This window comes from Plutella xylostella, chromosome 5, assembly GCF_932276165.1.
Source record: "Plutella xylostella chromosome 5, ilPluXylo3.1, whole genome shotgun sequence".
NCBI lineage: Eukaryota > Metazoa > Arthropoda > Insecta > Lepidoptera > Plutellidae > Plutella > Plutella xylostella.
In genome coordinates, this window is record NC_063985.1 from 7,096,239 (window position 1) to 7,122,544 (window position 26,306).

The 26,306-nt window shown below is 35.5% G+C and overlaps 3 protein-coding genes across 6 annotated transcripts; all 3 read right to left on the minus strand.

Moving 5' to 3' along the window:
- Positions 1–205: 205 nt before the first annotated feature.
- LOC105385935 (general odorant-binding protein 83a) lies at positions 206–4,961 on the minus strand. Its single transcript, XM_011556398.3, has 6 exons — positions 4,829–4,961; positions 2,885–2,960; positions 1,218–1,306; positions 644–746; positions 474–544; positions 206–302 (listed from the first exon to the last, which is right to left on the minus strand). Exons 1-6 carry the CDS (start codon positions 4,895–4,897, stop codon positions 285–287), a joined length of 426 nt encoding a protein of 141 aa, XP_011554700.2. The 5' UTR covers positions 4,898–4,961; the 3' UTR covers positions 206–284.
- Positions 4,962–12,252: 7,291 nt separating this feature from the next.
- On the minus strand, positions 12,253–15,062 carry LOC105385934 (GILT-like protein 1). The gene is made up of 4 exons (XM_038112484.2): positions 14,744–15,062; positions 14,419–14,604; positions 14,071–14,244; positions 12,253–13,936 (listed from the first exon to the last, which is right to left on the minus strand). The coding sequence occupies exons 1-4, from the start codon at positions 14,855–14,857 to the stop codon at positions 13,706–13,708; spliced, it is 705 nt and encodes a 234-aa protein (XP_037968412.1). The 5' UTR covers positions 14,858–15,062; the 3' UTR covers positions 12,253–13,705.
- An 828-nt stretch (positions 15,063–15,890) lies between these two features.
- Positions 15,891–25,335, minus strand: LOC119690298. 4 transcript variants are annotated; one of them, XM_048632716.1, is made up of 12 exons: positions 25,150–25,335; positions 24,883–25,059; positions 24,147–24,261; positions 23,637–23,738; positions 23,443–23,529; positions 21,126–21,206; positions 20,797–20,898; positions 19,830–20,524; positions 19,492–19,630; positions 18,757–19,056; positions 17,667–17,760; positions 15,893–17,182 (listed from the first exon to the last, which is right to left on the minus strand). In XM_048632716.1, exons 2-12 carry the CDS (start codon positions 25,048–25,050, stop codon positions 16,135–16,137), a joined length of 2,931 nt encoding a protein of 976 aa, XP_048488673.1. In that variant the 5' UTR covers positions 25,051–25,059; positions 25,150–25,335; the 3' UTR covers positions 15,893–16,134. The 4 variants fall into 4 exon arrangements, with proteins under 4 accessions (XP_048488686.1, XP_048488673.1, XP_048488696.1 ...); XM_048632723.1 differs by lacking the exon at positions 23,443–23,529 and having other exon boundaries at positions 15,894–17,182; XM_048632729.1 differs by lacking the exons at positions 23,443–23,529; positions 23,637–23,738; positions 24,147–24,261; positions 24,883–25,059; positions 25,150–25,335 and adding exons at positions 22,040–22,126; positions 22,234–22,335; positions 22,744–22,935 and having other exon boundaries at positions 15,891–17,182.
- Positions 25,336–26,306: the final 971 nt, after the last annotated feature.

A 26,306-nucleotide genomic window follows, 5' to 3' on the forward strand; every position in this document is an offset into this window, starting at 1 on the left:
AAATTAATCCTTAGCATTTACTTTTTATGATTTGAGTGAACTTGAGTAAGAATTCATGAAAAATAGACGTGTTCTTTACTTTCGCCCTGCGGCTGAGGACAAATGGCGTCTTTACTTACTTCAATTTCTGGTGGACTACTTAGTAGGTACTTACTACTACGTGCTTATTTAACACAATACCTTTTTTATGAAATAAAATGCTATATTAATTTGCAGATTTAATTGAAGTCTTCTCCTTATTCATATTTTAATTAACCGTCCCGTCAGTGTTAGGTATGTATGGTCTAGAATAAGAAATACAGCTGAAAAATAAAATTAAGTAATCGTTATCGTTAGAATTAATGTATGTTTACTAACACAGGGTATTCAGTATTATTGTTTTACCTACTTTAAATATACTGGAAAGTATTTGTAAAAGTGTATTTCGATAACGACACAATAAGAAGTTTAAAATGTGTGCACTAGAAACTTACGTCTGGATCCTTTTCATAAGAACACTTATGAACATCGAACGCCCTTTGGCATTTATCCTTATCTGGTGTATCTGAAAGTAAATGCAGATAATAAGTTAGTTTTATAAAATAGTGGATTTTCGAAAATTCACTAAATGAGCTGCATATAACCGCATAGCTGGATTATTTACCTAGATGTTTGCAGGCCATTATCATTTTTGAAACTCTTTCTGTATAGTCCTCGGGTATCAAGCTGATCATCATTTCGTAGTCTACTACGCCGTTCTCATCAGCCTGCAATAATAAAAAATTACAAATGGAATAAAAAAACATGTATGGAATTGTAAATAACCGATAATGGTACCTAGAATGAAGTGAGTTTAGCTTTATTATCATTCATAACTCTGATTAATCATGAGCGGCATTAGCCTTCTTTACAGTGAGAGCGTAAGTACCTTCAGTCAAACTATAAAGTCCTGACAATAAAGAGTGCGATTTTGCAAAGGATTTTTATGATTGTCAGTTATTTACATACATTTGCATAAATTATAAAGATAAAATTCCGATTGATAATAGCTTTTTAACAGATTTGTCCTTAAATAAGTAATAGAGTGATTAAATACGGTCTTTAACAATTAGTTAGGATCGAATTCCGTTTTCAGGATTGAATAGTTTTACTGTATTTAGAATTATTTTTTCAATAGCCTACGGATGTAAGTTTAATAAAATTCATCAGTAAACTACAACTTGGGGTAATGTACTCACAACACTGGCCTCCTCTAGCAGACAGAACATGTAGCACTTGAGCTTCTGGTCGTCCTTGAACACGCCGTTCTCACAATTTGTTATGTCATCTGCAGACAAACCGAATATTTTTATTAAAATATTATGTAAACTTTAAACTTTACCATGCTTTTGATACTTTATACATACCATTGAAAGTATGGTATCGGACACCTGATACGAGTACATAGATATCTACACAGATACATAGATAGATACATATATAAATATTAACACCCATGACTAAGGTGACCATACGTCCCGCTTCGGGCGGGACAGTCCCGCTTTCTAGCTGTCCATCCCGCTGTCCCCCGCGAGGGCAAAAATGTCCCGCTTTCAGAATACGATAAAAAAACAGACCAAACGATAATTTAAATTAGGTACCTACATTTCGAGTCTTGCGTTCCCAACATTAAAAAAATCATAACTTCTCTTCAGAGGCATTATCCCAAAAAGTAAAAATACTAATATGATCAGCTAGGACCTAGGTAATGCTTATTTTGAAAGCCTAGAAACAACAATATAATGCCATCAATTTAGAAATGACTTAGAAAAACCGGCCAAGTGCGAGTTGGACTCGCGCACTGAGGGATCCATACAAAGATAAGCTCTCTCAAAAAACAAACTTAACATTTTAGAGGAATTGTAATTTGCCATAGTTTTCCATTTAATTCCATTATAATATGTGCTACGTCTGTGATTTTTTTCATATTTTTTGGTCTAACCATTCAGCCCACAGGGGGGGGACATAGGGAGTAATATGAGTCGTGAGTTTCACTGAAACTCCGCGAATTCTTCTTCATTCAGTGAAGATCATTGACTCGCTCTTGCTATATCGTGTATTATCGCGAGAGTACGGTGGCCTGCGCCTAAAAGTATACAGGTGGAGTTTTTAAAATAGCGATCCCTGATGATGAAGGGACCAGCTACATCTGTTATAAATCCGGGGACGTGTTGTGTGTGATGTGTATAGCAGTAGTGTTTATGTGGATGTGCTTGAGCAGCATGTGAGCTTGAGATCGCTATTTTAAAAACTCCGCCTGTATACTTTTAGACGCAGGCTACCGTACATGTTTTGCTAAAAAAAATTTAACTGAACTTTCTAAACTTTTATAATCTGAATTAACTTTAGAGAATGTGAAAATAAGATGCACTATTGATAAGAACTTTAAATTAAACTACTAAAATTATATAAAAAAGTCAAAGTAGGTATGATGTTTAAGAATTTTGTCGCGTCTGGTATATTAAAAAAAAAAAATAGTAAGTAGGTTAGGATACCTTTACAAGTTATGTTGTTTATATGTAATTCCGTTCCGATTGTTAAAATTATGGTTATACTTACTATAAGGAATTCCATTCCTACTTAGTATTACTTACTGTCATTTCTTTTAAAGACTTTTTATTTTTGAATTTAAAAAATGTAAAGAATACCAATAAAAAATTGCGACATAATTTCGGAGGTGTCCCGCTCTGACAAGAAAAAAAAATGGTCACTTTACCCATGACCCGAGTACAAATATCTGTCTTTAAACAAACATCTGCCCCGGCCGGGTATCAAACCCGGGACCTTCGGCATAGCAATATGGGTCACTACACCATTCGGTCGTCATTTTAGGATGTAATTTCCGCTTCATACACGTTGTACTAACCCTCCGCCACGCCGGTCTTCCCCACACACTCGTTGTGAACATGCTGAATTATTTCTTTGATTTCTTCACTGAATTCCTGTAAACACAATCTTTGGTTTACTCAATTTCCTACCGTCTCTGATCTTCGCGCGGATCAAAAGGACAATTTGCGAACGTTCAAGATGTTTCTTTTGGATAATGATTTTATTTTTCTAAGTTACATGAATTTCGATATAAAAGTTAATATTTAAAAAAGTTATTATTCAAATACATTCTGTAACTGAAATCATGAACACATACATGTTAATAGCTACAGTATATTCCATAAGCCTACTACAAAGGGCTCTTTGCCATTGCCTAAAACTAAAGCAGCCAAAACAAGTTCCCTTTTATATTCCGCTAACGTAATTCGCATAGAATCATTGGTGTGTGAGAGTGTTTGTGTGTGTACCTATGTGCGTGTGTGTGTGTGTGTGTGTCTGCGGGCATATAATCTTCATGCACGCGCGCCGCGGATCTTTCAGGGGCGAATAAGAAAATATCAAATAAGAGCTTTGATTTCATACTCTAACCCGAACCCTTTGGAATATTTTTGTCATCCGCGAGATTATTTTACACTCGACGGAGCAGTGGCTGCTGAAATGCGCTCTTACAGTATCTATCAGTTTATATCGCTCTCATTATCGCCAGTTTACGAAGTTATATTATTATTATGATAGAACTAGTTTAAAATGTTAGCCATTGCTAACGACGCAATTTATGTTATTTGTAATTTAATGACTGTGTTTTTTTTCTCCATACCTAAATTATGTAAGTATATTTTTATTTATTTAGATTTAAATAAAGTATATAAACAAAATTAGTTTCTTTTGTATTAGGAAAAAAACAAATAAAATTGGTCCGTTGTCTCTTGAGACATCTCTCTTCTCCATGCCATCATTCTGAACACCTAAAATTATTGGGGCGCATCTGTATAAATTTATACGACATACAATATTTAAACGATATCGACATACAATGTTACACCTTTGTGCTGCCAAATGTTACAAAAACAAACAATTAATTTATCGCGTCCCAAATCGACTCGTTTTTGGAAAGGTTAGATTCATGAAACATTTACGCGATTATTCATATTCTTCTCTTCATCTTGATGCCATCTCTTTGTGAACACCCGTAGAGAAATAAGTCCCTCTAACATTAAAAATAAGATAGCGCTTTCAAAAGAAAATTATTAAGTCGTGATTCCAGAGGGAGCGACCCAGTACGCATCAACTTGTATCATAATGTTAAATATTTAAATCGGTGTTGCTTGTTTCCACAACGTTTCTATTTCCAAAGCGAGAATTTGTCAGGGAAATTTTGGTTCTCGCCTGTCGGTTGACTGACTAAACTTTCCAAAACTTTTGTCGTAGCCATTCCAATTTTCATACTTCATAAGTTTTAAAAATATAGGTCGGTATAATAGAGGTCCATGTACTTAGGTCCATCATCAAATCGTGAGAATTAAGCTCTACACTTAAGCTATTTTGCGTAGGTCACTGTACGCACCACAGCGACAGATATCCGACACCCTAGTGACTGTAGAGACTATACAGGGTGTGCTGTATAGTGCATCGCCATTCCGACATTGAGGGATAGTGGCGGCGCCGTGGCGAGCCTGCGCCGCCGCCCGCCTCGACACCCATCCATCACACCTAGACTCCCGACGACTCTTCGTAAACTACTTCCCGTGAAAAATGCGACAAAACTATTGCCGGTTGGAGTGAAGCGGGTGCGTTATGCGTATGATGTGTGATCATGTTGTCGACTGTATCAACATTAGATAGTACTTAGGTAAACATTATAGGCTTATTTACTTTCACACAAAAAAATATACGTATAAACTTGATAATATATAAAGTCATATTTGTAGTTAGTACATGTATATTACATGAACTGCATGAATAGGTATTAATATTATCTTACCGGCTTAGATTTTCCTCCAAAGACAGCAGCTATCAACATAGAGAAGAGTAGCAGCCTCCTGGTAGACATGGCGCTCGACTCCCGCGCCAGTGTGCGCCGCGCCGCCGCTCGCTCTCTTATAAGTTATAACCACACACCTAGTTACAAAGGACTAATGCTCCCGACACCTTCCAACGCCTAATACACACCTCTCAAACCACCAACCGCCACTTACGGTCACTTATCTAGCCAGTAATTAAAATACGCCATCCTTGAAACAATGCGATCTTGTGACGCTGCAAGGTAAGCTGTAATCACGAGGCGGAAAAGTTTTGAGCATGAATGAATAAGCAGGTAGCGGCTGTGGCCAAACTAGTAGTTAGCACTTGTTCTAGATGCTACTGCTGCAGTGTAACTTTGCTTTAAAAACTTTCCACTATGTATATTTTATTTATTTAGGTTTTTATTTAACAGAAAGTTAGACATGTAGGTTGGCACTTTATTGCGGAGGTTTTATCGAATTTTCATGTTATATGTTAAATAGTAGTATAAACAGTTAGAAGGTTATTTTTATTAAACGCCTTCTTGAGAGCATCACACAATAATTATTCATTGTTTTGGTGTCGTAATGACATGGTGATTAGGGGTTTTTAAGCGCCCTTCGCCACTGTGGGGCACACAATAAAATTAATGTTATAATTTAGCCGAGTTTCGTAGCGCGACGAGGCGGGCGGGGCGCGTGCGGTATCAGCCTGATTATTATTAATGGTCTCAAGACAGCGGTAGCGTTTGAAACCACCTTCACTTCTATCGAGCCGAATACCTGGACGAAATTATTAGATATTTGAAATATAAAATAATATGGAGGTAGCATAATTTAGAAATTCAACCGTTTGGTTGAAGCGTAAGTATAAAGTACCTAAGTATTTAAACGATTAGGTCCTAACCTATTCTCCTTTCTCATATTAGTATGTTTACCCCGGTTTATGCGTTGTTTTCTACACGAGGAATTATGAATCCACTTTAGGATTCAATTTGGCTAACGTATTAAGTTTATCTGCTATGCATAGATACCTATGCCGTGTTCAATCGACATGAAAAATCCATTAGAGTTGTTTGCGTCGGCAACTCGGTACTGGGCGGACGCAGGCGGCGCCAGTGACCGAGAGTAAACGGATTTGTTGCGTTCCTCTCAGCCGCATCGCTGCACCGCACAAGCGGGCGCAGCCAACCTCGGCCTTGCAAATCATAACATCCCCGATCCACGAACACCTACTGATATAGTATAGGTACTGGATATTCTACCTAGGTAGAGTGATCGTTTTCAAACTCCAAACGTGGTCTACGAGTTCCACGACCCGTACTAGTGTAATTAAAAGATGTTATGTCATTAGCAAAAGAATAAGTACATGTGTAGGAAGAGGAGACAAGTGGTGCAGTGTGAAGTAGGCAGAGAGTGGAGGGACTAGGGAGTGACGTCATTACCGCAATCAAAGCCGCGAAGCCGCAGCCGGGCCGGCTTGCTAACGACGAGGGCTCTCGATAAAAATTAAAAACACGTGCAAGCCAAGCCCAGCCTGAGGAAACTTTTAATGAGACTACACGGCCTCTCCAGCCCGCGATGTGTACGCCGACGAATGATCGTCTCTTCGTTTTATCTAACCAAATTGTAATTAAATATCCCTCTGAATTTGCACGGAATAGGCTTTAGGACTTTAACTCTCGAATAAAAAAACAGATACCTACCTAGTACCCAGATATAATACTCTAGTCTGTGCCTAGTACATAAGTACTTACATAGGTAGGTACTTATTTAACTCATTTATTTTAACTCCGATTTAACTTAGTAATATTGGTATAGTCAAAACTACTAGGCAGATCGGTGTAAATATTTCTCTCCCGCAGGAACCGATGCGTCAAGGAACTGGCAAAAAAAAATTGCAGCGTGCATTTTTCATATTATGCATAATATTTTCTCGGTCAGCATAAAAAATCCATTAGATTTGTGCATTGGCATCGACGCCGACGCGGCGGGGGCGCGCTGGCGGCAGTTGACCGAAGGTAAGCCGCTTTGCAGCTCCCATCAGCTTCACCCGCTTGTTAACTGCGAGCTGACGTCCTGATTGCAGTATCGTGTAACGCATTAGATTGTAATCTACTTACTTAATTTAATTCCGTGAATCCTGCTTCTGCCTTCAATCGATGCCTGATTTACTAAACTGAGTTAGGTAAGGAATAGAGCAATGCAATCACAAAAGTATGATTCAAAGCAACACTAATTGATGAAGTACTTAAGTAGATCTACAGTTAGAACCCTTTTTACCATTGTTACCTACGGTACGCACACAAAAACAGACAATAAATTTTCGGATATTTGCAAAACAATAGTTGGAAATGGTACGAGAAAAAGCGGGATGCAAACGCCATTCATATTAATTAGCAAAGAGAGACGGGGCTTTTACGAAATTAGAGTGTGATTTCACTGAAGATTTATTGTGGTGTTTGAAATAGCTTTCAACGGGAAGATAGCCGGTCGCAGGGAAATTGGCGTTGTCTGCCGGAACCTTTTAATTGAATTGACTGAAGTTCCTTGTTTGTGTTGCACAAGACTCACGGCATAGGACGCCGAGTAAATAACTTATTTATTCACTCAATATGAAGAGTATAGGCACGACCTGTAACAATGTTGTTGGTTAAATATCTACCTATGTATGATAAAATTGAGCGACAGCGATACAATGGGTAAGGTATAGAATTTAATCAAAATTAAAATTTATCCACCTTATTCATAAAAAAGTTACTTGACGCTTTAGCTATTGAACTGTTTTGTCACACTCTGACAGAGAACAATTTGTTCTTTGACAGAGAGGGTTCAATAGCTAAAGTGTCCAGTAACTTTTTTATGAATAAGGGGGTTTATGTATATAGATATAACATGCTGCACACGTAAGTTTCAGCTTAGAATACCCTTTTTGCAACAACCTGTATATTGAGTAATAGTGACCCACGTGTACCGACCATTCGATATAAACTTACCTAACCCTAACTACGAATATAATTGTATATAGTTACCACGTGGTTACAGTGCCAAAAACTTATCTGTTTCGGTGAGAGCTCATGTAAATGTCTAATATTTCTTAATTCTTTAAGATGTTAAGTTTTCCCGTAATGGTAATTTACCCTTGCGGTTTTAATAAACCCATCTAATCTATATCAATATATAATTTATTAGTAAATAATGAGATAGTGAACTGTCACCTGAACAGATAAGTTTGTCGCACTCTATAGTGCCACAAACTTATCTGTTCCGGTGAGAGCGAACTAAATTGGTCCATATAATCTATGTCAATATGAAATTCATTAGTACAGTAAGTAATGAGGTATGGACCAATTTAGTTCGCTCTCACCGGAACAGATAAGTTTGTGGCACTATACCTTATTTTACCATACCTCTATGGCAGACAGGTAAACCACCATAAACCACTGACATATCTCTACTCTATGGCAATGATATCGATTTTAAAGGCACAAATTCGACTCTATGAGTGTTTTTTTAAATCTCATTTTCCAATGTTACGCAACATTTTTTGTTTGGCATCGCTAAAATAACATTTTTAGCCTTCAGACTCGACATCAATGTTATTTGCTGGTAATTGGAACAAAAATATCATAAATAATTATAACTCCATTTATTGACCATACATAATAGATATATTTGGACGTAGTTACGCAGAAAGGACTCAACCCACACAAACCTAGTTCTGAGATATAGACGTTTAAAGTTCTAATCGGTATTCTTCAGCAATGAAAAGCATATTATATGTGGAAATTATCTTAAATTATGCATATTTATTGTTATTTTACTATTGCAAATCATGGTGTAGCTATAACGAATATTTATTGAGTTATTAATGAAAATATGCACTTGGATCCTTTCTCCTAAATGGCTTTTTCTATGCAAGCAGGGAAATTCAACGTTTCGCAGAAAGGATCCAACCAAATATTTATTTTTATAAAATATTTTTTTAAATAACAATATGGTTTTTAAAGTAAAATATTTATATTGTAGACACAAGACATTACTTTTTTACACAAAATAAAAATTATATATCAAAAGTAAACCTATTATTAAATAATTTATATTGAAATGTAATCGGAAACAACATTTCACATCTGTATAAAAATCTAACCGGAACTGTATTCCCAAGCGCAAAACTCTGGATCAACTTAACCGATTTTGATATTTTTTTTACAAAATAGAAGCCTACGTTTTTAGTGAGTATCTACGACCCGTTTGTATCCCATAATTTTCAGGATAAGGCATTTTGACGGAAAGCAAACCTCATAGAAAAAAATTGGGCATGAATAAAATTCTAACCGGAAATGTGTTCCCAAGCACAAAACTCTGGATCAACTTAACCGATTTTGATAATTTTTTTGCCAAATAGAAGCCTACGTTTTTAGTGAGTATCTACGACCCGTTTGTATTCCATAATTTTCAGGATAAGGCATTTTGACGGAAAGCAAACCTCATAGAAAAAAGTTGGGCATGAATAAAATTCTTACCGGAAATGTGTTCCCAAGAGCAAAACTCTGGATCAACTTAACCGATTTTGATATATTTTTTTACGAAATGGAAGCCCACTTTTTTAGTAAGTGTCTACGACCCGTATTTATCCCATAATTTTCAGGATAAAGCAATATGAACATAAGCAAACCTCAAAGGATAAAGTTGGACATAAATAAAATCCTCTTTTACTCTAATTTCACTTCATCATCCTCGGTATATTGCAACTATCCTCCTTTTTATGCCTCCGTAGGATATCCGTCGTTCCCTGTGCTTACCATACGATCGCTGAAAAGTGGGATTTCAGCGATCGTATGGTCCGTATCACTTCGACTTTACTTTGCGGTTGGATATTAAAATTTATGCCGAGATGCAGAATAATTATAAATCTCATAATCATTAACCATCATCACGACCCGTCACATCTCCACTGCCGGGGCATGGGTCTCCTTCCAATGAAGGCAGGGGTTAGGCCTAGTCCACTACTCTGTCCCAGTGTGGGTTAGTGGACCCCAACACAAGCAAGCTTGTGCTGACAGAGTTGACGGGTAATTGGGCAACCCGACTGTCAGATGTTTTCAAGGCGCCCGAAGGTTTAGGCTTAACGACTGCTATCGATTTTATTATAATCATAATGATTACGATTATGCTTCTTGACATACATCAAGATCTGGATATACAAGATGCTCCTGGTTTATTGAATCTGCATCCAACTCCTCAGATGCAGACTGGTTTAGATCTTTAAAAACTTCGGCAATGTGGTCATACCATCTTACAAGTCGGTCTTCCATAGTAACAGGGAGATATCCTGGGGTTTGTTGCAAAGTTTATTTGATTCTTTCTATAGATCCTTCATGGCAGCCGCTGTTTGTTTTCTCCAAGATATAGAATCAGACTAACAGCGTTGGTCCTTTTTTAAATAACGTTTGATATTTTGTTCACAAAGAAAATACTCGTACGCAACTCGTGCTTCTTTAGAATGGTAGTCTAGTTCGATGTTAAGTCTTCCTTGGAGAGTTGATTATATGCCATGTTCCTTTAGACATTCATTCTTTCTTTAAGTGTTCCTTGTGCCTTATTATTTCTTCGCAACTTTTTTAAAACATGTCTTTAATGCCAGTGCAGTTATCTTTGATTGAGGCACGTCGCCCACACTTAGTAGGTTGATGGTATTTGTTTTGAATCTGGATATTAAGTTATCTTCTGACTTCTGGGTCCTGCAGCTTATTTACAGCGACATCTTTGGCAGATCTTGTGGCCTGCTTCTGAGCTCCCGCTATCTTCAAGCAGATTTTTCCAACGACTAAGTGGTGATCACTCTTGACTTTAGCAATCTTTCTTAAGTATTTCTAACATCTAGAAGTGAATGTCTTCATTTTCGAATAATCAAAATGTGGTCGATTTGGTTCCCGGTCCGACAGTCGTGTGAGAACCAAGTCACCTTGTGACATTCCTTTGGGGTTACCACCACCGAAAATTTGCCATTAACAATCCTTAGACATCGTCGCTCGCTTATCAAATCGGGCGTAACTTGTATGAATCTGATAGATGTTTGAGGGTCGAGCGACGCTGCTTATGGATTGTTAATTGCTAATGTGACTTGCCCACACTAACATACGGTGCCGATACATGGACGATGACCAACGAAACTGTGCACCGAATCAGAGTTCCACAAACAAGCCATGTTAAGTATTTCGCTTAGACGTATTCCCAACGTGGTGATCCGTCAAAAGAGGAAAGTGTTCAACGTCGGTATGCGGGTCGCCGAACTGAAATGGGAGTGGCAGGACACTTGGCTCGTGGGGGGATGGAAGGTGGAAAAATGCGGTGACAGAATAGTGGCCAAGAGACGGAACAGTTTGAATCCTTTCTGCCAAATAAAATTTGAACTGTTTTATTTAAAAACTTATATTGTATGAAACAACTCAGATAGTTTGAGTCCTTTTTGCTAAATACAAATTGACTTCTTTCAATCAATAAGTATTTCGCTAAAACGACTCAAGACGGTTTGAGTCCTTTCTGCTAAATACAAATTGTCTTTTTTCAATGAATAAGTATTTCTTTAAAACGACTCAGACAGGTTGAGTCCTTTCTGCTAAATACAAATTGTCTTTTTTTAATGAATACGTATTTCTCTAAAACGACTCAGAGCGCTTGAGTCTTTTATGAAAAACTAAATTTTTCATGGTTTCATAGGAAATGCGTTTCTGTAAAAGGACTCAAACAGTTTGAGTCCTTTATGTGAAACTAAAAAATGTGTGTTTCATACAATGTGGGTTGGTCCCCCACATCAAAAAAGTATGTTGTAGTTGGTTTTTTACTGTGTTTGTTTTCTTGACAGGTAGACCCTACATTAAATAGCATGTTCTAGTATATAACTCAATTTTGACGAAGTTGTGGATTGAGGCCTTTCTGCGTAACTACGTCCATTTATAGAACGGGAGCACATGCCGAGCATGGCACCTTTTGCCAAAAGTTTGTTTTTTAAACTTATATAATTATGTTTAGTATTCGCGTTTTTTGTATCTATTATAACTGCTTTGGCAATAAATTATTTTCAAAACATTAATCGTATCAGACAGAACGTCTCATAGTCATTTCATTAGTTACAGGTATGTACAATCGGCAGCATCATATTGTTTATGAAACAAAAATATGTTTTCAATACTAACAACATATATTTTTAAGGAAATATATTTGTAGTCAGAATACAATACAGTTGGAATGAGTTATTTACAGAGTGTCCCGACCACTAGCCTCATTCTCATTGGGATATTTTAGTAGATAAATATGTTAATGCAAGTAAGTACTTATCATTATTTTAATAGTTAATAAAGATCAGTTAATTTTGATCAAAGTATATTTAATAATATCGAAGTAAATAAATTATTGTGTAAGTTTATTACTGATATAATTTTCATACAAAATATTACAAAAGCGCTTAGGTACTTACGTATTACTTACTTGTAAAAAGAACCTAAGTATCCGACTTTTTATAATAAAGATGTTAAAAAATATAAGTAACAAAAAGTTGTCGATTCTAGAGACACAACATTTTTTATATCAAACTAAAAAAATTGCCAGTGGAAAATTAGATTGACGTAAAACGTCCGAGTCGATTTTTTAACAAAGAATTTAATGTTTTGACGACACTTTCCTTCAGAATCGACAGCATTGTTATAACTAATAACAAATTGTATTATTACGAAAAGTTAATAACTGTATGATTTTTTTTCATTGAAAATGCAATATGTATGTACTTATGCCCACTCCACTAAGACATCATGGAGCACTGCCTCTGGCCTAACATGTACTTTTTTCGTTAGTTCTACATAGTTACTTATTAAAATCACAAAAGTATGAATTTAGGCGAAGATACGGAGAATCATGTTTTAGTGCAGACGGAAAGTAAAGATAGCTTACATTAATAGGAGTAAATATTTTAATTTTAGAAACGATACATATTTAATCGAGCCGGTCTAAAAATAACATTTAAAGATGTATGTAACAAATACAACTAGCACAACCAAAATAGGAATATTTTTTTAATCATTCCATTATTATAAGGTAGGTGCACACTAGACGATACGCGACAGCGACAGCTTTTCGACAAGTGGGCGCCTACCCTAAGTGTGAGATATACGACAATCCAAATGTCGTAGAACACGGCGTTCAGAATAACGGCTTGTGGAACCCCTTACACAATATTAACAACACCTGTAAAGGTAGCTTAGGAACATAAAAGGAAGATGAATGATGTAGATTGGTTATGGTTAAAGCCTGCCTTAACTTGCCTGCCAAAGTAAACTCAGTGTCACGGTGTCGCCAGGAGATAGAGTAGGTAGGTAGATTACCTAGCAGCATGTAACTTTCATGATTTTAAACGATTTTTTACATACATACTTATTTAAAAATAACTGTAACAGAATACGTTCACTAAATTTCACTCAACAATATTTCTCGCAAACTTTAATTTATGGAAGTACTTACTTAATTCTATAGTCCTACATGTATTTTATTTAATGGAAAACAATTTGGAATAAATTACATTATAGCCTCAAAACCCGAGACATGCTTATGCTTAAATTTCAATAGTACCTAATACAAAAACTTTATTTTGTGACCCATGGTTTCATTATTATTATGAGTTATTAATATTGCATTAATTTGTGACCTCACAACTTTTCAGACATTATTAACATAAAGAGCAATCCAAGGAGCAGTAATACTTTTAGTTTCAAACAGTACAATTATTTGCCTTATCCATCCACTAACCAGATTTTGTGACTTTACAATGTATGATGTATGTTGTATTTAATAACAATACTTTGTCACAAGCATGGGGGTGGCAGTGGTATGTTTATCAGCTTACATACTTCTAGGAGGAAGTTTTTGAGTAAAGCTGGTTGATTGTCTTTGGAATTATTTACTATAATAGTTGGAATGAAACCGGGCTCTATGATGTGTGTGTCGTCTCCATGTTTCTTCAGCAGAGCAGATCCGTGCTCACTGGCAGCACAACTGCTGATCCTGGAAATGTCCACTTTGAACTCTTTTCCACACTGAAACAAGCATAAATATTATGGAAATTTATATTATTTTATTAAAAATTAATGTAAGCATACAAAAGTTAAGAAACGTTTAAACTCATATTCACTGGGAACTTTTAAATGCTAGGTTATCTACAATGACATACCCGGTCTAGAGCTGCATCAGCATCCATGTTGTCGGCAATCATGCAGCCAGTAAACTGCACGGAGCGTGTCATGTTCCCGAGGTACTCAATGGAACAAGAGTGGATCTTGTTAGCGTAGCACTCCTCCTCACCATGTTGACACTTAAAGAAGTACTGGCCATTTTCTGATGTGGTCTGCAAAATTAACTGTAGTTATTTTACAGCAACTAAAATAGGTAAAAACTTAAACTCAACAATGCTACCATGTATAGACATTATGTGAGTGTTTTGAAGTTGTAAACTTTAATAATACAAAGCTATTATTATGACTAAAATATTTGAGCACCAACTTTGATAAATAATACTCACTGTAGCTTTTCCATATGGTACAAGAGAGACATCAATGAAATCTGTCAATTTCTCAGTGACAGGCACCAGGTGCTTGATGAAGAAGAACTTGGAGTCGGGACACAGAGCCTCATAGTAAACTCTTATCTTGACTTTTTCCTTTTTGTGTATATTATAGTTGTCATCTTCCAATTTTTCAATTCCTACCTAAGGATGAAATTAAATTATGAGTAACCTAATTCCATAAAGTAAAAAAATATTTAATGCGCTTAAACATATTAATGAGTATAAGGAACACAAGACAAGATTGACCTAATACATCAGTGATAAATGAAAGGATACTTACATCAGTGATAAATGGTGTAGGTTTATTTGGTACTAATCTAAGTATCTGCCAAATAATTAAAGTCAGCAATACTATCACAAGTAATCGATACCGGTTACAGGAATAAAATGCCATGGTTCAGTTTATAGCACAGCACAAAGATCAATACTTGAAACATATGCTTGCATTTATTTCGTTACATAAATACTACGACTTTTTGTATTATTCACATATCGTCCATGAGGCCAATGAACGAGCGAAACGATTACGAAATTATTGAAGTTAATTTTGTAAAAATAACTTAAATAATTCAATGTTTTGATTTTTTCTGGATGAACAGCACAGATTAGACAGCCTATGTACTATAGTACAGATAGGTATCTGCCATAGAACAGTCCGGTCGTTAGTGAGCTTGTACACCCCACCCTGGATGACAGATGTCAGTTTTAAGCCCTCACATTGAAATGATTGCATTATATACTCTTTGTTTTATTTTTTTTTACGGTGGCCGCTAGATGGCTCTGTTTCAGTTTTTATTATACCCAGTAATAAAACAAAGCTGTAAATCTCCTGTAAATGAAACGAAAGTAGGTACAACTTATACAACAATTTATTATAAATAATATAACAAATGTTACTATCACTACATGAATAAGTGTTACAAAAGGAACAAAAATATATAACTTTTCTTTGTACAAGAGGGTACATAATTAACTTATCAATATTCTATACAATAATAAAATAAGCGTTGTGGTATTATTTTGTACAATAAGGTTAAAACAGTTAATAAAACAATGATTACATAGGTATATTAAAGATCCATAGTGCAATTTACCTAAATTAAATTTATTAATAGAGCAAGTACAAAAATACAGCTTTAAATTTAACTAAATATCGGTCACTTATGAATTAACAACTTAAGTAAACTAAAACAGTTTTAAAATAACTAAATTAATAGCACTTAAAATTAATTTACCACTCACAATGCACAAACAAAAATATACATCACCTAATTATAAAAAATACATTCTTCAGCGATTGCCAATATTTACCAAAATTTAATAAATACTTATGATTTGTGCTTGTACAAAAATAAAGCTTTAAAACTGAATAAGTGCCTTTTTGCAATGAATTAACAACTTAAATATATTATATGTTATTCAAAATAGTAAGTAAACAAAAATACAGTTAAGACATTAACAAAGTCACTTAAAATTAATTTACAACTTCAAATTCATTAACATAATAACAGCTAATTAATCATTAACTTATTATAAAAAAAATACAATTCATGTTAAATAAGTGAATTAAAAATAATAACAATGTAAAATCTTATAAAATATATCAACTAACTAATACTGCTAGGCGATCTGAAACAAAAAATACGATTTAACAATGATTATAAAGTCAACCTACTTTTTAACTCTTAACGTAGTATATTTTTTAAATGCAATTTCTTGCATAGGGGTCATAGATGATGATGACATTTTGCCTAAAAATGACCCTTTCATAATTTTATTGATACAATTGCACCAATTGTGAATTTGAACTCGGCACACCAGACTGACAAACATATCTAGTAGTTCTCGACAATGCTGACTACATCCCAACCAGCTTACATCTGCTGATTTTAGAAATTCTACTTTAATATATTTTACTACACTCTTTTGGTGACTATGATATTCTAAATATTGATTAATGCAAGTTACTAATTTCCGGAACAAAATGATAAATTTAGTATTTGGATACTTTAAGTTTCTTCCCTTTAAAAGCCTACGCTCTCTTTGTGTAACCCAGTCATGTACATCAGTAATTTCGGTAGTCAACATTGTTTTTCGACAATCAGTGCAAGGTATCTTTTTAATAAGTTGGCGTGATACAAATCCGGCAGTGAAGGCAGAAGAGCGGACGTTCTGCGTCTCCTCGCGCGCCTGCTGCAGCAGCGACGGCGACGGAGATGCTCGCGGCTCACGGGAAGGGCCTGCAACAGGCAAACTAGCTGGAGCACCATGGACTTCGAACATTAATCCCTTATTAAAGATAGCCTCCCCCATATCCTCCTCGCAATTAGAGTTCGGAGAATGTGGGCCGAGGACATCAGTCACTAACAGAGACTTAAAGGAGCAGATGAACGAATAAGGGTCAGGATTAACATTCCTATAATTAAGTGCGCGTATTCGGCCAAAAAAATTCTCTAACGGGTCCTGATTTAAATTACGAGTGTAAAAAAAGCTTACACCCATATCTTTAAGCTCAACCCACAAATTTATAAAACTTTCTAATGTTGTTATCCAGTTTTTTACACTGGGTACCCTTTTTCGATCACCAACATTAGTATCTACATAGTATAGATCCTGCAAAACTCTAATACTCTCCTTCCAAAAGTCCAGATGTTTGCACTCTCCATTTATTTCTTTAACCGGTCCTCGCATCTTGCCGGGAGCCGAGCCACCACGGGACCTGTAATTTATCAAATTTTACTTACATATTTATTCTCGAAAATATTTGAAGTGTAGGTATTGTTCAGATATTGTTCAAATATCAAAACTATATCCATGTTCCATCCTGATTCATGAAATTTTGACGCTCTACCTTACCTATGAATTTTTTCCACGTGGGCAAAGAGGAAAACACCATGAGGAAACTTGTAATTGGTATGATCATATATTTTTTATTCGCGCAAAATAATATTTGAAGTTAAAGCAATACAAAAGCAATGTTATGATATATTTTCGATATCTATAATAGTTTTAGCGATATAGGTTTTTAAATGTTTCCTGTTTCACAATGTCTGATAATGGCTACCTGTCGGTTAAAATACAAGCTGTCACACTCTATCATTATTTTTTAGACAGTGACAGCATTAAAAGACAGGCCATTATCCAGACATTGTGAAACAGGCCCTTATTACTATAGCATTTTTAATATTTATATAGGTATTTACCCGTTCACGCTGTCAAATACTCGATCAAAAAATAGGACTGCTTCCGCAGTATTCTTCATGGTTAAACTAACCAACGAACCATCTGCATGCGTGCCTGAGGGAAAAAATATAATTTAATTAGTATGCTATTAATCGTAACATATTAATAGCGCTCCTAAAGTAGCTCAGAGTGCTATGGAGACAGCTATGCTTAAGGTTTCTCTGATGGATCGTATCAGAAATGAGGTTATCCGTTAGAGGACTAAGGTTACCGATATAGCTGTCAAATATGCAATCTGAAGTCTGCTGGTCATATCTGCCGAAAAACCGATAACCGTTAGGGTATACGTGTTCTCGAGTGGAGACCAGGAACAGGCAAATGCAGCGTGGGACGCCCTCCTACCAGCTGGACCGACGACCTTAGGCGGGTAGCCGGTAGTGGCTGGATGCGGAAGGCCGGGGACAGAGTGTTTTGGCGCTCCTTGGGAGAGGTCTATGTCCAGCAGTGGATTAGCTGACGATGATGATGACATTATGCCCTCTAAAGCATCCATCACAGCACTACCGAGGTGCATATAATGATACCTGATCTTCATACAGTGAAATTAGGGCCTCCCCGAAAATAACCCAATTTTCGTGGTCCATACGCTTGGCGGGCGCGTTGGAGAAATTACTTAACATTAATTATAAAATGATTTTTTAAACAAATATGTACCCCTGCCGGTCGAACTCAGAACCCTTGGCACAGCGGTCAAAAGTTAGAAACCAATGCGCATCAGGTCGTCATCTCCGGCACGGGTCTCATTCCAATGAAGGAAGGGTTTAGGCCTAATGCACCACGCTGGCCTAGTGCGGGTTGGTGATTGTGCTGAGAGAGTTACCGGGTAAGTGGGCAACCAGATGTTTTCAAGCTGCCCAAAGGCCTTCTCTGACTAGGTTTAATGATCTGCCTATTATCTTACACTAATAATAACCATTTAGCACTAGAATAATATTTGAAAAATAGCCTATAGTAGAGAACAACACTTTTTATTGCAGATATTTGAACATTTTCATCGACGTGATGAAAATAACAAGTCTTTAGTAGTTTAATAAACGAAAATATACAAACCATAATTGGATGTAAACAAGAGCATTGCAGCGGTTCGCTCGCTCAGGACTTGTGTACAGTTTTTAACTTTCATTTTCCTTATTTTATCTGGGATGACATGTTCATCTGTTAATTTATGAAGCATTCTAATTTCTCCTACGTGGCAGTCATTTTTATACACTTCGACAATGTCACTCCATCTAGCTATATTTCCTTTAAACATCATATCTTTGTTTAAAAAGTTATTCCGTATCCCTTTAATGAGGTGCGGAGGGTCGAAAATTATGTTCAGCGCATGACCATCAATCTCCACTTTGTTATCTGAAAAAGACATAGGATTTTTTATAGTTAAAGTGTAGGAACATCTCACACACAGCCATTCATCTAAACTAGGGAGAGACTGTAATATAGGTATCGAACAGCTGATATATCTAAACAGATACATGGGTACATATTAACTCCCAAGACCAGAGTATCTAACATTAAAACAAATTACCGGCCCGGTCTGTAATCGAACTTAGGACCTTCGGGATAGCAATCAGGGTCACTAACTACTACAGCAAAGTTTCAAAATCCCACTTTAAAACAGAGTTGTCGCTCACTCTCAATATTAACAATTATGGAATAAGAGAGGTTATCGCGAGTTAGTACCCTACATCTATATTCTTGCTAGATATTGTACACCCTTCATGTGGCATCGAGGCCGTAAGACACCTGTGTATATATTTTGGACAGTTAGGAATTCCAGGTACTTACTTGGGGGATCATTACGGAGCAATTGACATCTGCGAGTATCTGCTCGCATACTGTTCATGCAGGATTGAAACGTCGACCCTTGGTCGCATACTAGCGCTTTTGGAAGAAGTCCCGTTTGAGAGACAGCAGTTACTACTTCCTGCAATATTGGAAACATATTTATTTATAAATGGCAGTAATGTTTTTAAATATTACAACTTAAAGTTGTAACTTCATATCCCTGATTGTTACAATACATAATTTTAACAGGGCGGAAAGATTGAACGGGTTGGAGAGAAACTACCTTAAATGTTAATTTAACCTTGATGTCATTTAATTAAAAATAAATAAGCAAGTACCTTTAAAATGTTTTTCAACTTAATAGTTGGAGTTGTTCCTTCACATAAATAATAAGCTATGGGCTGTCTCCATGAAGTGCATATACCTCGAACCATAAAAACAAGGGCATGATCGCATAGTTTCCTTTCCACTTCGGCACCAAAATTCACAAAACCGTCAATGCGATCTTCAGATTCTAAGAATGTCAAATGAGGTGTCAACGCCACTTCATCAAACACAATGGAACAGCACTTTTTTTTGTCATCCCAATTCCGAACTGACTCCTTTAGTTGTGTAAATATGTTTTCATTTATTCCCGGTGCAAGAGAAATATGATGAGTAAATTTTCTTAGAGTGCGCCTGCTAGGCAAGATAAATATCTTGTGCAGCAATTTATATCCTTTCGGACTTTGCTTTTGGAGTGATAGAGCCAAGAGTTTCTGTTCAGTTGTGAACCTCCGTCTTTTTATGTGTTTATTGGCGAGCGTGACCTGCATTTTAAGGAATGTCTTGGCTTGAGGAGTCAGTTTCTCTACAAGCTCAGAAAAAGATTTGTTCTGATTTAGTTTTTCAGCTTTTTCTATTCGCTCCTGGTATGACTGAACTATACGGCGACGGGATTTCAGTATAGTCGAGCATTTTTGGTACATTTTCTTGCATCTGGGGGTTAATTGTTGTACACTTTTTATAAGTCTTTTCCTTGCCGTCTTGGTTTCTGAAAAGTAGAAAATAAAATATTTTAGTATTTTACTTAAAATAATAAATACCTTTAGATAGTATTATTCGAACTAAGAACTAATAATAGGCGGATTTATAGCTAAAAAAAAACGATACCCTACCTGGACCTTAAATCGAAAGAGTATTTTTGATTAAATTGGGGAGTGTTTTTTTCTAATAAATAAATATAATACACTAACTTCTCCGCCAGCTTCGCTTCTGGGATAAAAAGTGCATAAAAACTTAAATCACTCTACGTCGTAGGCTTACCTAATGTCACATTGGACCTTCTTGAACAGCTAGGAGATATGACTTCCGGAATACGAACAGTACATTCTGCGGTCGTAATATCATCAGGAATGGTCCCTGAAACTGAAAACAGTGATTTTCAGAAGTAATAGAGTTAAATCTCTCTTTTTGGGAAGAAATAAATTGGTCAATTCGACAGAAGTAGAATGTAGAATTCCAAATTTTAATGTAGGATTTTCGAAACAAAGCTCTTGGGCAAAACCTAGAATAGTTGCAGTTGAGTTGAATCAATAGTTTAATTATCAAATATGAAATTGGCAATACCTAAAAAAATGTAGTGAACTACTTACTGTCTGTTGCTGCGGATATGTTAAAATTATCTAACTCTCTCTGCGAGTTAGAACCACACGAGCCATTAGTGTCGTTACCATCTAAAATTAGAAATAGTTTTTTTTAATTAAGATTATAATAATAGGTTTTTTCTAAAATGTAATCAAAATAATAGGTTTGTTCTATCTAACATAAGTCTTTTGCTAAAAACTATTGCTACAACTAATATTTTTTTTTAAATCTCGGATACTGATTTGACGGTTCATCAATGATTCAAATTCTGAACGGTTCATCAACAGCCGATTGTCCTGCCGATATGTCACCGAACGAACGATATTTCACCTGAACTTAGTATCCGAGATTAAAAAACAGGTTTCTAAAAGTTTCTAAGGTACTTTAGTTTTCTTTCAGTGCATATACTTTATATTATACTTGCTACTATTATAGTGTGACCATTACCGCTGTGCACTGCGGGGGACGTGCGGGGCGGGGCCGCCACGAGTGTGCCAGACGAAGTAGCCGATTTCTCCTACCGTCTCGCCGCGCGCATGCCTTAGGGCGGTAATGGTCATACTAACTATAATACTACACTACTGTATGCACTGCTTACTACAATAACTATCATACAATAATACATTCGATTGCACGGATTGCACCATACTTTGATTGTGTCTTTTAATCAAAATATTATTAAACAAGTAATCTACAGCTAAAATAAATGGTTAAATAAGAAATTAATCATTTTTGCTAGTAAGTATTCCATTGTTTGTTATGTTTCATTTTAAAACGTAATTTTTAAATAAATTCTAATAAAAAGACACACAAAGATTGTTTACCTTTAGTGCCAAGTAAGGACAAATGGATTATACTAGAAATATATACATACACACAATAAAATAACAACTACTAGGTAATTATAATTAAAGTGAAGTACCAGTATTAAACTTCTTTTTTTTATTGGGTGGCAGTGCATATGAATGCTCAAGGTTCACTGTATTTAACACTTTTATAATGTCTTCCACTGTAATATAAACAATTACTTAACAAAAATTCAAATTAAGATAGGGTATGTCTTAGATAATAATTAGGTATAATGTAAGTAATAAATAGTATGTTACGAGTACATACGTTCTGATCCTGACAGATGCCTTTTGGTAGTTTCCAGAGGTGCATTGAGAGGTATTTTCTTTGCATAATCGTGATCCCATTTAGCATGCATGGAGTGGAAATCTATAAAATAAAATGTAAAACAATGATAATTATAATAATCATTCAATAGGAAACAAGATTCAACATAGTTTATAAAATCTGCAACTGCATTGGTGGTATGCTCTATTAAGAAATACTGGTAAATGTAGCATGTAAATAAATAAATAAATAATAAATAAATAAATGTGACACCCTCAAGCCTGAAATTTTTACAAGTAGGGTATGATAATGAAGGAAGAATCATAGGAAGTGATGAATGAGGAGCTCCTTGAAAGTGAGTGGCATATGGGCAACTATTACATTAACCAAAACTTGAGTTTTTTTTTAATGTTGGCAGACTGATGCTGTGAGTCATTTTATTATTTTAACTAAACAATTTCACTCTAATTGACTCTATATTAGTAAGTAGGTTACTGTACTACTACTTACTTTCATATTTTGGCTTGCCAGATGAAATTTCCTCAGCTGTAAATAAAGATGGTACAGCCATGTAGTGCCTCCTTCCTCTTGTGAAACTTTTGGGTTCAAAATGCTTCAAACACACCTGAAATTTTCAATCATGTTAGACATAAGTATTACACATAAAAATTGATTGTATCCAAGGGTGATGTACCAACTGAATGTTAAATAAATGTATCCATGCCATCTAGAACACCCTGGGCAGTCAGTGACAACATATTATCTGACTGGCTAATCCTTTCACCCCGGGGACATGTGACACTAACACCGTCTCGCCGCGCGCATGCCTTAGGGCGGTAATGGTCATACTAACTATAATACTACACTACTGTATGCACTGCTTACTACAATAACTATCATACAATAATACATTCGATTGCACGGATTGCACCATACTTTGATTGTGTCTTTTAATCAAAATATTATTAAACAAGTAATCTACAGCTAAAATAAATGGTTAAATAAGAAATTAATCATTTTTGCTAGTAAGTATTCCATTGTTTGTTATGTTTCATTTTAAAACGTAATTTTTAAATAAATTCTAATAAAAAGACACACAAAGATTGTTTACCTTTAGTGCCAAGTAAGGACAAATGGATTATACTAGAAATATATACATACACACAATAAAATAACAACTACTAGGTAATTATAATTAAAGTGAAGTACCAGTATTAAACTTCTTTTTTTTATTGGGTGGCAGTGCATATGAATGCTCAAGGTTCACTGTATTTAACACTTTTATAATGTCTTCCACTGTAATATAAACAATTACTTAACAAAAATTCAAATTAAGATAGGGTATGTCTTAGATAATAATTAGGTATAATGTAAGTAATAAATAGTATGTTACGAGTACATACGTTCTGATCCTGACAGATGCCTTTTGGTAGTTTCCAGAGGTGCATTGAGAGGTATTTTCTTTGCATAATCGTGATCCCATTTAGCATGCATGGAGTGGAAATCTATAAAATAAAATGTAAAACAATGATAATTATAATAATCATTCAATAGGAAACAAGATTCAACATAGTTTATAAAATCTGCAACTGCATTGGTGGTATGCTCTATTAAGAAATACTGGTAAATGTAGCATGTAAATAAATAAATAAATAATAAATAAATAAATGTGACACCCTCAAGCCTGAAATTTTTACAAGTAGGGTATGATAATGAAGGAAGAATCATAGGAAGTGATGAATGAGGAGCTCCTTGAAAGTGAGTGGCATATGGGCAACTATTACATTAACCAAAACTTGAGTTTTTTTTTAATGTTGGCAGACTGATGCTGTGAGTCATTTTATTATTTTAACTAAACAATTTCACTCTAATTGACTCTATATTAGTAAGTAGGTTACTGTACTACTACTTACTTTCATATTTTGGCTTGCCAGATGAAATTTCCTCAGCTGTAAATAAAGATGGTACAGCCATGTAGTGCCTCCTTCCTCTTGTGAAACTTTTGGGTTCAAAATGCTTCAAACACACCTGAAATTTTCAATCATGTTAGACATAAGTATTACACATAAAAATTGATTGTATCCAAGGGTGATGTACCAACTGAATGTTAAATAAATGTATCCATGCCATCTAGAACACCCTGGGCAGTCAGTGACAACATATTATCTGACTGGCTAATCCTTTCACCCCGGGGACATGTGACACTAACACCAAAACCAGTATGAAATGTATCTTACTGATATACCTAAAAGATAAGGAGTGATGGTAGCTCAATCCGGTAAGCGCCCACTTCTCACACCAGAGATGTGGGTTCAAATCCAATAGGTATAGGTAGGTAAGTACCAATGAGTTCTTTGAATTTCAATACAATGTATAATCTTATGGCGAAGGGAAACACTGTGAGGAATCCTGTACAATATGTCTAGATTGTGTACCCTAAGTACATTGTAGTCATTCAAAGACGGCTATATAGTACAAATATTCAGCGAAAAGCGGGTGGCTCGCTTTCGAGTCACCTCTGACTACACCTTTGGGGACTACAGTCATCAGCATATTGTGTAAGTATGAATATACATTATATATTGTATAAGATAAGTAGATAATAAGCCTCATGTGTTATATTAGGTACTGATAAGAATGCAAACTTACAACTTTTTCCCTGAGACGATATCTAGGTAGGCCCATCAACCCGGAACAATATGGTTTGAGAGTGTCCAACCAAACATCTGAAACTCGAGGGTCATGCGGCCACCGGGAGGTTTTAGATCCCACATCAGATTTGCAGCCATCTACGACGCACTTGCGAATCCGAATCATGTCAGACAGCTGAAAGACAATCAAAGATAAGAATCAAGAATACATACAAAGGTTACTTAAACTTATGAAAAGGGTATTGTCTACTTGGTGATAACTTACGGAAAAGTGGAAATTATTGGAGGTGTAAGACTGGTCACAAGGCTGATGATGGCTGAGGGAAGACGCAGGTCACAAACGGAGGGAAAACCTTAACACGCTGACTTTGGACGAAGTTCTGTAATCAGTCACAAAAAACAACAAGCAAAACAAATAGATTAGTAGCAAAAGAACAGTGTCCTTTCAATGATAAAAGCTTTAAAATTTGCATCAATAAGTGAATATTGTAAGCAAATTGTAATTTTTTCGTAAAGTCTCCGCTATAGAAATAGTGAGACAAAACAAAATGGCGGGAAAGCCAGGAAAATTCAAGCGTCAGTCAGATAGAAAAATAACGGCGAAAATTTGATTTTGTACACAGAACAAATTAAAGAAAGTATGTTCTCGATGCAGTCGTATAAATAACTTACAAGATTGAATAAATTATTTTCACTTACAAAAATAACTTAACAATTATATTGTAATATTATAACTTACCTAACTTATTATTTAATAATGTATTTTTTTAATACATTATATTTTATGGGATCGATTCTGTTCTTTCAACTGATATCAAAATACACCGTTTTAAGTTTAAATAGGATGAAAAGTTAGGACATTTTCAACAGTTGAAAATCAAAAGGTCTTTTAGCTTGAAAAATTGATAAGACAGAAAAAATATTTTATATTAAAAAAAATATATATTTGTTTTTGGTTCTATCATTTCCACTCGAATTACAAGTAGCCAATGGGAGCGGAGCCGTTTTCGTCTAGCCAATCAGCATGCTAAGGTTTTTTTTTTTTTTAAATTGACTAAGATAAAGGATTTATACAGCCAGAGTCCCCCCCGTGATGAACAGGGAACGAAAAATATAAATAGAAAAAGATGACATTGACAATCAAGTGACATGAGATATAGACTAAAGACCACAGAACCAAATGTAAGCTTATTATTATTATGAGCCATAGATTTTTTATCTGAAATAAATAATCAGTGACATCATACAGCAAGGTACGCAGTGCGCCCCGTCGTCGTCGTCGCCGTCGCGTCGCGGGCTCTGTTTGTGCTCTTCCTCGGCTCCGCAGCAGCAGCTCGTATAAACCTTCTATAAGTGACATGCTTGTAACATGTCGTAAATGAAATGAAAATAACCATTTATTTAATTAAGATTTTTGTAGTT

Excerpts from the sequence above, each read along its gene's own strand:
- LOC119690298 (XM_048632716.1), bottom strand. The coding sequence starts at position 25,050 with ATGATTCGGATTCGCAAGTGCGTCGTAGATGGCTGCAAATCTGATGTG. Across the intron at positions 24,262-24,882 it reads ATCGTCTCAGGGAAAAAGTT|GTGTGTTTGAAGCATTTTGA; the intron begins GTAAGTTTGCAT and ends TGAAAATTTCAG. Across the intron at positions 19,057-19,491 it reads GCTCCGTAATGATCCCCCAA|ATAACAAAGTGGAGATTGAT; the intron begins GTAAGTACCTGG and ends TGTCTTTTTCAG.
- LOC105385935 (XM_011556398.3), bottom strand. The coding sequence starts at position 4,897 with ATGTCTACCAGGAGGCTGCTACTCTTCTCTATGTTGATAGCTGCTGTC. Across the intron at positions 747-1,217 it reads TGCTAGAGGAGGCCAGTGTT|GCTGATGAGAACGGCGTAGT; the intron begins GTGAGTACATTA and ends TTATTATTGCAG. Across the intron at positions 545-643 it reads AATGGCCTGCAAACATCTAG|ATACACCAGATAAGGATAAA; the intron begins GTAAATAATCCA and ends ATTTACTTTCAG.
- LOC105385934 (XM_038112484.2), bottom strand. The coding sequence starts at position 14,857 with ATGGCATTTTATTCCTGTAACCGGTATCGATTACTTGTGATAGTATTG. Across the intron at positions 14,245-14,418 it reads TACCATATGGAAAAGCTACA|ACCACATCAGAAAATGGCCA; the intron begins GTGAGTATTATT and ends TTAATTTTGCAG. Across the intron at positions 13,937-14,070 it reads CTGATGCAGCTCTAGACCGG|TGTGGAAAAGAGTTCAAAGT; the intron begins GTATGTCATTGT and ends TGCTTGTTTCAG.